This window comes from Nymphaea colorata, chromosome 4 (assembly GCF_008831285.2).
Source record: "Nymphaea colorata isolate Beijing-Zhang1983 chromosome 4, ASM883128v2, whole genome shotgun sequence".
Lineage (NCBI taxonomy): Eukaryota > Viridiplantae > Streptophyta > Magnoliopsida > Nymphaeales > Nymphaeaceae > Nymphaea > Nymphaea colorata.
In genome coordinates, this window is record NC_045141.1 from 1,725,729 (window position 1) to 1,737,159 (window position 11,431).

General features: G+C 42.6%; 2 protein-coding genes across 6 annotated transcripts in view; one reads left to right on the forward strand and one right to left on the reverse strand.

Annotated features, from left to right (window-relative positions):
* LOC116252740 (uncharacterized) overlaps positions 1-5,957 on the forward strand; it is a 110,956-nt gene extending 104,999 nt beyond the window's left edge. For all 5 annotated transcript variants that reach the window (XM_050077429.1, XM_050077431.1, XM_050077430.1 and 2 more), the window contains 2 exons: positions 4,942-5,202; positions 5,693-5,957. In XM_050077429.1, coding sequence (XP_049933386.1) covers positions 4,942-5,202; positions 5,693-5,920 — 489 coding nt within the window. In that variant the 3' untranslated portion in view covers positions 5,921-5,957. The remainder of the gene's footprint in view (positions 1-4,941; positions 5,203-5,692) is intronic.
* A 391-nt stretch (positions 5,958-6,348) lies between these two features.
* On the reverse strand, positions 6,349-10,898 carry LOC126410018 (uncharacterized). Its single transcript, XM_050077556.1, has 2 exons — positions 8,924-10,898; positions 6,349-8,822 (listed from the first exon to the last, which is right to left on the reverse strand). Exon 1 carries the CDS (start codon positions 10,072-10,074, stop codon positions 9,154-9,156), a length of 921 nt encoding a protein of 306 aa, XP_049933513.1. The 5' UTR covers positions 10,075-10,898; the 3' UTR covers positions 6,349-8,822; positions 8,924-9,153.
* Positions 10,899-11,431: the final 533 nt, after the last annotated feature.

The window sequence follows — 11,431 nt, forward strand, 5'->3', positions numbered from 1 at the left end:
AGTTCCTTGGTAATCTTACTAACAGATAACAAATTTAAGGGAAGATGAGGAACATGTAAGGCATCATGAACTAAAAAATTATTTAACAAGGAAAGACTCCCTTTCCCTGCCACTGAAGTAAAGGAACCATCGGCAAGGGACACACGTTCCTTTCCCGAGGATAGCTTGTAGTCATGGAAAAGCTTGGGGTTGCCAGTCATGTGATGAGTGGCACCGCTGTCAACAATCCATTCACCCATAGAAGAAGTACCTTCTCCCCCTGAAATAGCCAATGCCTGATTGATCTTCACCTCATCTGGTGTATCTGCCTGACCAACATCAATCTTGCTCAAGTATGCTCGTAGCTCACGAATCTGCTCTGCAGAAATAGAACCTTTCCCATCACTCAGACTTGTTGCAGACGATACAGGCTTCTTCCCACTCGAAGACCTCCCCCTACTATCCTTCTTCTCTGGATACAGGTCCCAACAAAAATCCCTAGTATGACCAAGTTTTTTGCAATGAGTACATTTTCGGGAAGAACGAGGAGTTCCAACAGGGGCACGGCTAACATAGGCAGACTGTTCTTCCCCCTTTCGTCCACTAGAGAGCAGCCTTCTCTGTTCTTCAGCTTCAACACGGGAATAGACATCTTCAATACTAAATGATTCGTCAGAGTTAAGAATCTGACCCCTTATATTTTCAAAGTCATCATTCAGTCCAGATAAGAAAAGGAATACCCTGTTTTCCCATTTATCAGTCATGTACTGCATCTGGTCGTGAGGACACCTCCATGGAATATCAGAGTGATAGTCAAGGTCCTCCCACTTAGATTTTAATGCTGCATAAAAGTCTGCAACCGAGAGAGCACCTTGTCGCAGGGAATACACATCCTTCATAAGTTGATACACACGAACTTTCCTTTTCTTTTGGCCATACATCTGCTCCAAAATAATCCACATATCCCTTGCAGTCTTCTTACGAAGAATGAGGGGTTGGATATCCGGGGACACTGAATTGACAATCCAGGTTTTGACCTGGTTGTCTTCAAGAAACCATGTATCCCAAGCCAGACTATCTGCAGCAGGTTCAACCTTTCTCCCATTCACATAGGCAATGCGTCCTCGCCCAGCAATCCCCATGGTAATCGCAGCAGACCATCGGGAATAGTTCTCCTTGGTAAGTTGAATGGTGGTAACCTGAACCGGTACATGATCAGTCCGCGCAGACACAACATCAGGCAGAGTAGTGTTGACTGAAGAAGAAGACGAGTCAGCCATGATCACGAGGTAGAAGTGGCTGCCAAAGAACACACACAGCAGCAACCGAGAGAAGAGGTGAGATGACGCAGTCGGGGATCAACGGCGGAAGGGGGGGAGCTGCGGAAGCAGCAGGACGCGGCGGAAGCAGAGGGCCGCGCTTGGCAGCGCGCGCCGAGAAGAGGCGACGGCGGCGGACGTCGGCGTCGGCGGCGGCGGAGGCGTCAGCAGAGACGTTGGCGTCGACAGTCACGACACCAGCGACGCAGCAGCGGTCACAGCCACGGCGGGGCAGCAAGGGCAGCGGCGGCGGTCACGGTCACGGCCACGGTGCGGCGACAGCGGCGGTGGTCACGGTCACGGCCAGGGCAGCGGCGGCGCAGCAAGGGCAGCGGCGGCGCAGCAAGGGCAGCGGCGGCGGTGGTGGTAGCGACGGCGACGGTGGTAGCGGCGGCGGCAGTCAGGGTTGGAACTTCACAACCATAGAACAAAAAACAGATTTTGTTTTCTCCAAGTCCGACGGCTCTGATACCATGTAGAAACAAAATGTGCACGAGAGAAGAAGAAAACACACGGATGTAACGTGGAAAACCCTCGACTCGAGGGAAGAAAAACCACGGGTGAGGAGGTCTGGTGCCCACTAGCCTCCAGACACTCTCTCTCTTCAACACTTCATTTAACACAAAGATTAGGGTTTACAGAAGTATAAGTAGTCCTAATTAGGACAAACCGGATCGGGTACGGATCCGGACCCGAACAACAAAACCCGTCAACACTTTTAACTGATCATGTATATATGAAGGAAATGAAGAACTCCCGATAGAAACTGAAGGGCTCTTCATGTTATATGCGGTCTGGTTGTGCTTGTTCTACAAGACTTTCTGGTGAGATTTTTTGGAATTGGCAACTTTTCCGGCAGTTTTTCCAGTGACTTAGTTTTATTTAGTAGAATTTTCTATATTGTTTTCTTTTACTTAAAATCTTATTTTTTGTCTATGTATACCAGTGCCAGTACCCATACCTGTACCTGCCTATGTGACATAGCATAGGAAATTGTAGCTTGATATATCGTGGTTCATGACGAAAATGAGAAACCATATTGTATTTTCCCTTGTGTTGGAACTAGTTACAACTGGTGAAGTATGGTGGTCTGTAATACTTGTCATGGTTTCTTGGTCTAGATGACGCAAGAGCTTTTTCTTCTTAATTTTCATTTTTCTATTAGTTTTAGTCATCATACTATCCACACTTTTGTTCAGGTTTATTCTCTTTCTTTCCATTAAACCTAGTGGGAGTTTTGTATAAGTGGAGTTGATAAAAAGAGTCATGAGAAGCCCTTGTTCAAAATTGGGTCTTAAACCCATACAAAAGATAAAAGATTCCTTGATCTACTTGAGCCTTCTTTTTTTTTTTAATATAATTACATGTTTTTCCTAATTTCAGCTTTAATTGGTCAATTTGATTACAAGTGGAGGATAATTTGATGAGATAATTCTTTACATTTTTAACACCTTAAACACTTTTAGCCTTTTTTGGAAGGCAATAGTTATGAGCTGTATATTGTTGGATAAAAGTCCATAGTCACAAATAACGTCTCAGAGTTTTAAATAGTGAGGTTTTTTTTGGGTATAGTACGGTAAAAAACAGAAAAAAATATGGTAAATTTTTAAGAATTTTTAAAAACTAAAAATGGGGGGAAAATAAAATAAGTGAGAAACTAATGATGCAAACATCAAAAGATAAGTAGATTTGCAACAAATAAAAAATAGAAAATGAAAAAAAACTGTTTGACATTAAAAAAACTGAAAAAAATGAAAAAACTGAGAAAAACGCATTAAAAGCGCGTTAAACACGCATTTTTTTTAAAAAAAAGTGTTTTTTTAAGTTTTAGATGGTCAGTTAATTTATCGTATTTTTTCCCGTTTTTTTAAAAAAAAAACGTGTTTTCTGTGACTATAGGTAAAGCAGCCCTTGAGATATTCTCAAATCTCAATAGCTATTTTATAATAAATAGTTTTGTGGTCATTTTTGGTTCAGCACACTACTAATGTCTTGGCATTTTACATTTCTCAGTAATCTAGTTTTTTTAACATTATTCCATAGCCTTAGCTCTCTCATTTTTCTCAAGAGCTTTTTTAAAAATATTTTCATATTTAAAAAGGTTAGGAGTGGGTTGAATAATAATATCTCTTGGACGTCCCCACAGTTCTTGACCTTTGATCTGAGTCTCTATGTTTCCTGCCCACGTATTCTAATTGGATTTGCATGTAGAAACAAAATTAGAGTTGTTGAAAGTTGTTGATGTTGTTTTGATTACAATTGGCCATTTGAGAACAGTTTTCACACATTTGGTAACTTTCTAAGATGAACTGATAAAAAACCAGCTTGATGTACCACAATCTTGCAGTAAGCATGGATTTCAAGGTATGAATATCTCTACAAGAGTTTGAACCCTGCTCTCATTCTATGTGAAGCTGGCCTCCAACCAACAAGAATAAGTTTGAAAAGACTTAATTAATTGCGTAAGAAAGTGCTCTCAACACAAAAAGCTTATAAACAGCACAACAGACTCTCTCATAAGTACACTTGTACAGTAAGTCATAAGATTTGAATAGATAGAAAGTATTATTCAAGAAGCCAAAAGGGCTAAAAGCACAATATACAATATGGAGGAGATATCCTGTTTTTGTAAAGTATTACAAAGTTGCCGAGAGCTAGCCATTGAGCTAGCACCAGTCTTGTCAAAGATCAATTTTGATCGGACTGCTGAAAATAAAAAAATAAAAGTTACATTCAAGATGCCTATATATGTGTGTGTGGGTGTATATATATATGTATGACTGTGTATACTTGTATAAAGTGATATTATATATATAAGGTTTTCTAATAGTGTTGGCTTGGATTTGAATGGATGAACCTTAGCAAATTAAACTTGATTCAGTTTTATTTAATCAGATTCAGGTTTGAACTGAGACTCTGATTCGGACCCTGTTTCCTTGTACCAAGTTCAGTCCCCACTAGCATAAGATTCAACCATAGCATTCGATCTTTACTGGATCCTAGTCAGATGTTGGATTAAGATTCATATTTAGTAATGAAACTGTATACTGGATGCAAATATGATTAGTGATCAAATCTGAATTTCTTTAACAGATCCACCTTAATGGAGTCAACATAGGATCAGTAATCAGACATATTTGATCCATTTATATCTGTACTTCTGGAATCTTTGTCATAGAACTGCAGCCCTTGCCAAAAAAGTTGTAAAAGCATGAATATCTTTCTTGCAGCATACCCATATCAACTTTTTTCTCTCTCTGTTTGAAATTCCTTTGATTAAAATTAACTTAGTCGGTCACAGCGGGTGACATTTCCAATTCATAGGCTTAAATGGTAGACATTAGATGGCTTATTATCAGATTGGAGTCTACATGAGTTTTGGGATCTGATTGCACCAAGTGGTGGTGTAACCCTCCTTCTGAGCATTTTCTTAAACTGCATCAAGGTGATGTCTCCATTTCATATGATGCTAACCCTTCTCATGTGGCTTCTTTTCCATTTTACCACGCTGGGTATCCTTTTTTGGACCTGATGTGGTGGTACCTCAACTGAGATGGTGCTAATATGCTGGTGAACAATTGGTCTTAATCTATCTTGTGAAATCTTCTCCGGTCTCCTTCTAAACTATTATGAATGTCTGTAGGTAATGGCAATTTCTGAATCGGCTGAACCAAAGGAGAAAGAAGAAAAGGCATCTATCCATGCTCCAACTGCTGAAGAATGGAAGTCGTTTGACATGCGAGCTGTTGTACTTGCAACAGAAGACTTGTTTAATTTCATCTTCTCAGGGCAAGGCCTCAGAGTGCAAATTTTTCTATGCCAGGACATTGTCAAAGCAGCTGATGCCTTTTTTGACCCGAAGGTCTTATCATCGTTTTCTTCAGAAGGTGAAGAGAAAGAGAAGGTAATTCCAGAACCCAGAGAAGTATGTGGAAAACTTGCGTCAATATTGTCTAGAGTCTTAAGTCACATGGGTACTTTAGTGGACATGGCAAAGTGGGTACTTAGACACAGACAGGTACATTTTGGATTGAAAGTTGAAACTGATCCAAACTACTTATTTTTTACTTGATTTAGCATGTTTTTAACTCGGATTCACTTTATTTCTGTGACTTATCACAAATTAATATGTACTGTTTTTATTTATGTTACTTGTTTATTTAAATATTGATTTTTATTTTGAAATTTTGTGCTATTTTGTGTGTGTGTGTGTGTGTGTGTATACATTCTATCATACCCTCGTACCGATATTCTAAAGTTGCCGTGCCTGTATCTGTATTCAAACCTCTACTCGTAACCCATGACTTAGATTCTTGTAGATGCACCCTCAAAGAAAAGGTCCATGCATGTTTCTGTATGTTTTAAACATGCTGATTGTTGTTTATATACATCAGGGGAATGCAACAATCACAAGAGTGGTTGGTGGTCTCCGTTCTTTTCGTAGAGCAGTCAGCATGGCGCCCGAAGTTTGGATACCAATGTTGATACGCACAGCCCTCAAGCCAGAGGCTCACCAGTTCGTTTTTACTGTCCTTATTATGTTGTCTACGATTTCATGCCGTAAGATTCCAGAAAGCCTTTGGCTCTGTATATCTAAGCTGCTTCACGAATTTCATGAATAGTTGGGTTCTATATTAATGAAGTTCATTGCTTTAGTTATCTGTTTATGTTCTTTGGTTCCTTTTTTTTTTTTTGGTTGGTGAGGAAGCAGTTTGCTACTATTTGACAAAGTTGCAAATTTCTTGTTTGTTTCAAATGGTGCTCTTAATGCTGCTATATTTACATTGTAGGTAGACTGTTTAAGGTCTTCCGTCTAGGCAACCGACATGCAATAAAATGTATACGTTTTTTTCATTCCTAACCTTAATAATGGATGGATAGTTGGATACTTGTGAGGCTTCACATTAACTAACGCACACCCGCTCGTAATGAAAGCCCAGCCTTCACTCGATACAGTAATTCAAAATCTTATTAGGGTTTAATCCTGCTTACGATGACTTTATACAATAACTAAGTGGACTGGAATAGACTCCCTAATGATCTCCCCTGATCGTGTACTGGATCCAATTACTGACCCACTAACCCGTTCCTTTATTCAACTAAGAAACAAACGAAAGCATCAACTCAACAGACGCCTAACAAGTATTCCCCCTTTACAGTAACACCTTGTCCTCAAGGTGTGAATTCAGGGAATCTTCTGCAAGTTCCCAGGTATTAAGTCCTCGTAGCTGCTCTACTCAATGAACCATTCAGTAATTTTGCTGTTATTCCTTTTTACCTTGCGCGAGCCCAATCTGCGATAAGGGAACAATGCTGGTGTGTCTTACAAAGCTGGTGCTAGATTTACCTCTTCAGCTGTGAGAATTATTGGCATGCCTTGATTTTCGACACATGAAACACAGGGTGGATTTGGCTGCCTACTGGTAGCTGTAATTCATAAGCTAAAGCTCCCACCTTGTGATAAGGTAAGGACCTACAAAACGAGATGCCAGCCTTGCATTGACTTGGTTCTCAATCCATGGGGTGGTCTTCTAAGGTACACCCGTTGTCCTACCTTGAACTGCTGGTCTCGGTGGCGCCTGTTATATTGCAGCACCATATGATTGCTGGCCACGGCCAAATGTTGTTTAAGGTCCTTCAAAATTGCATCCCTGCACCTTAGTTGTGTGTCAACCTCCTCCTTAGCGGTCCCTGGTCGATATCTTCTCAGATCGGGAGGGGCTCTCCCATAAACAACTTCAAATGGGGTGGTCCATGTGGACGAGTGCCACCCTATGAAGCATATTTTGCCCATGACAGGTAATCCACCCACAATCTTGGTCGCTTGCCCTGCAAAGCAATGCAGGTACGTCTCCAAGCTTTTATTAACAATTTTTATTTGTCCATCAGATTGCGGGTGGTAGGCAGTACTCATTTGCAGTTTGCTGCCCTGTACATGGAAATATTCTCTCAAAAAACTACTTACAAAGAGAGAATCCCGATCACTTACTATCGAACGGGGAGCTCCATGTAGCTTCCCTACTTGCTCCTGAAATGCCTTGGCTACTGATTTAGCAGAAAATGGATGGGCTAATGCAATAAAGTGTGCATACTTCGTCAGTCGATCCACCACCATGAAAACGACTCATTTTCCTCTCGATACTATAAGTCCTATGAAATCAATGGAAATATCTTCCCATATTAACTCTGGTACAGGCAGGGGTTGTAACAGTCAGGCGGGCTTCCTAGCTTCATATTTATTTTGTTGGCAGATGTGGAAGTTTTTTATGTAATTGGCGATGGCCTTTTTCATCCCTAGCCAATAGAACATGCTCTTGATGTGTCTATATGTTTTCTCTATCCCTGTGAGCCCTGCTGTCTTTGAATCATGATAATGCTCTAGTAAATTCTGCGGAATTTCAGTCTCTGGAGGAATGTAAATCTTGCCTTAATAATACAAATAAGGATCTCCATACATACCCATATGTTTGGATTGGGCTGTTGTCCAATTTTTCTCTTATCCTATGCACAGACTCCGCTTGCTGATGGGCTTGCTTTATCATTGTCCATAAGTCCACCTGCACCTGTCAAAACGCCATCAATACTTCTTTTGGCTCAGCCCTTGGACGAGACAGTCCATCAGCTGTTACATTCTCCTTCCCTTTCCTGTATTGGACTTCAAAATCAAAGTCCATGAGTTTGAGGAGCCATAGCTGTAGGGCCTGGGTCAAGGTAGCTTGCTGCAAACAATATTTTAAACTGCTGTGATCAGTCAGCACAACAAATTTTCTTCCCATTAAATATTGTTTCCATTTTACCAGCACCATAGCCATTAATTCCCGCTCATGGGCTGATTTGGCCTTGAAGTTAGGACCCATCGCCTTGCTGACGAAGGCAATTGGATGTTGTTCTTAGCCTAATACAGCTCCCGCCCCATGATATGAGGCATCAGTCTCGATGTAAAATGGAACTTCGAAATCTGGCATTCTCAACACAGGCGCTGAAGTGATGGCTTGTTTAAGTGTCTCAAAAGCTGCTTGCTCCTTCTCGCCCCATCTGAATTTATCAGTTTTGGTCAGCTCATTTAGAGGGGCCGCTAATAAACCATATCCCTTGACAAATATTCGGTAGTCTAAACCCAAAAACGACCTTAGTTCTTTAACCAAACTAGGTGCTTTCCTCTCCCTCACCTCCTTCACCTTGTCCTCCTTCATTTGAACATTCCCCTTACTGATCACATGACCCAGATATGTAATCTGATTTGCTTCGAATACACATTTTGATTGTCTGGCATGTAGATCATGCTACTGTAATACCGACAAGGCTAGGCGCAGGTGCTGGAAATGCTCATCCTCCTTTGGATTGTACACAAAAATATCATAAAAAAATACGAGTATGAATTGAAGAAGGTAAGGTCTGAAAAGATCATTCATTAAGGACTGAAACGTGATAAGAGCATTAGTTAGTCCAAAAGACATCACCTTAAACTCATAATGTCCGTCGTAAGTCTGGAATGCAGTTTTGGGCATGTTGTGAGGCGCCATCCTGATTTGATGGTAGCCGACCCTTAGATTCAACTTAGAAAAATACGCAGCTCCATGCAACTCATCAAATAACTCTTCAAGAGTGGGATAGTGATGTTTTACCATTATGGCATTTAACACGCATAATCTACACAAAACCTCCATCCTCCATCTTTCTTCCTAACCAGCAATGTTGGGGATGCAAATGGACTGCAACTGGGTTGTATAATGCCCTCCTTAATCATCTCGTTCACCAATTCTTCCAGCACTTGTCGTTGGTGTCGACTGTATCGATAGGGTCGTCTATTGACTGCTCCAGCCCCACCTTGGAGTTTGATGTGATGATCATATGTTCACTGTGGGGGCATACCCTTGGAGAGTTCAAAAACCACTTTAAACTCCTTCAATAAGGCATGTAGATGTCCTTGGCATATATGTCTCTGCTCCTGCAACTTCTGTTTTGTCTTTTCCTCTGATTTTACTACAGCCATTAACAGCATAGCCATTAACAGCATAAGAGAAGTCGCCGGTCCCTTCATCATCTTCAACGTCTTTTGTTTAGTAATCTGTTTTCTTGGGATTGCTTCCGTAGTTTGGCGCCCTTCTTTTGTCTGGCCAAAATGCGTCCTCATTCCCACAAAGTCCCACATGACTTCGCCTAGGCTGCACAGGAACTGCACTCCTAACACCAGGTCTACTATTGCCAGCGTAAAGAGTTCCACTGGAAACTTGTGACCCTCGATGTCTAGGATCTCTTGCGCGCACTTGCCCCTACACTTCAATGTAGCCCCAAGTTGATTCTCCACTCGGCAGCGTAGAGCTCTTGCTGATTTCTCGCAGCTAAAATTAGGGGTAGAGCCCGTAGCCACCAGGGTGCTTGCCCTTCTGGCTTGAAGCTGGCCCTCTACCCGCATCAACTGAGGAACCTCGTGCCCTGCCAGTGCATGGAGAGAGATTTCAGGGGGAGTACCATCAGTAACCACTGCAGCTTCCCCCACGATTGGCGCTGGATTAGTTTCTCCTTCCAATTCATCTGGCGGTTCATCGTCGTCTTCTACAAGATACATGTGAAGTTTTCGACAGGTGTGGCCAGGTGTCCATGGTTGGTCACAATGGAAGATGCTTCTTCTTAATCTGATCTGGCGTAAGGCGACAGACCACTTGTTGTCCCATTTGGTTCGCCTTCGGAGTAGCTGCGGGTGCTGCAGTTGTATCTGTATGCAGGGTTGTTGGCTGACGTTGGTTCCGCTCTGAATACAATATCCGACTGCCATAGCTCAATCTGTGTTGCTTTTCCTCTACCAGTCGAGCTAATTCAAAGCATTCGGATAGGTTTCTAAGCTTGGCCGCCTGAACCTCAATGCGCAGATAGTTCTGCAGTCCCCTGACAAACGCTCCTATCAGGCGTCTAAGGGCACGAACCATACCATATTGCTGAGGTCCTCAAAGCGCTCTTGGTACTCAACCGCGGTGCCTTTTTGTCTAATTTTCATCAGCTAGAGGTTGTAGTCTACATATGCTGAGTCGCTGACGGTCCAAACCAAGCCTTCATTGCATCGATCAGCCCTGCTCACGTCGTCCTCCCCTGCTGCGTCACGAGCCACCTATACTACTTGATGGCGGCTCCCTCAAAGTGCACTGCGGCGTGACTGTCCCATTGATCCCCTTTGATGTTATGACAATCGAAGAATTGTTCTGCCTTGAAGATCCAACTGAAGGGATCCTCACCAGAGAATCGACGAAAGTCCATACGGGGCTGCTTCCACGGTGACGGACCCAGTCCTCTGTCTCTAACAGCCGGTGAAAGTATCAGTGTACCTTCTGCTGACGGCGGAGGAGGTGGATGCAGTGGCGGAATTGAAGTTAGGGAAGAAGATGGAGGAGGTCTCATCTCACCGTCTGCTGTCTCCGGGCGATCAGCGCTGGTAGATCCTTCTCCCTTCCCTGGCTTCAGCATCTCTCACATCAGGGACATCAACGATAAATGCTCTGCTATGAACGTCTGCATCCTAGCTTCCGCCTCCTTGTTCTGGTGCTCGACGGCCTGTAGACGACGGTTCATGGTCTCCATCGTTTCCTCTAGGCATTCTTGATGGGATTCCACGGCAGCCATGACATCCTTCGAGGTCACCTTGCTAGACGTGGCCATATGGCTCTGCTACATTTAAATGTGAGGCTTCACACTCACTCATGCACACCCGCTCGTAATGAAAGCCCAGCCTTCACTCGAAACAGTAATTCAAAATCTTATTAGGGTTTAATCCTTCTTACGATGACTTTATACAATCACTAAGTGGACTGGAATAGAAGACTCTCTAATGACCTCCCCTGATCCGTGTACTGGATCCAAGATCCAATTACTGACCCACTAACCCGTTCCCTTATTCAACTAAGAAACAAAGAAAGCAAACACTCAACTCAACGGACGCCTAACAATACTATAGGTGGATTGCAAGTGTACCAGTTGAATTAGGAAGGATGCGAAGACCCTAATTCAAGCTTTTATTGTACTTTGAGTTTTCCTTTTTCCTATCAATTGTCGTTGTAAGTCACGGTGCTGAGGTTCACTTCGGGCTTTGGGGCTTTCTTTGTTGGAAGAGGTCCTCTAAACTAGTATAAAACTGGTAAGGT

Coding starts and splice junctions, on each gene's coding strand:
- LOC126410018 (XM_050077556.1), bottom strand. CDS start 10,074: ATGGCAGTCGGATATTGTATTCAGAGCGGAACCAACGTCAGCCAACAA.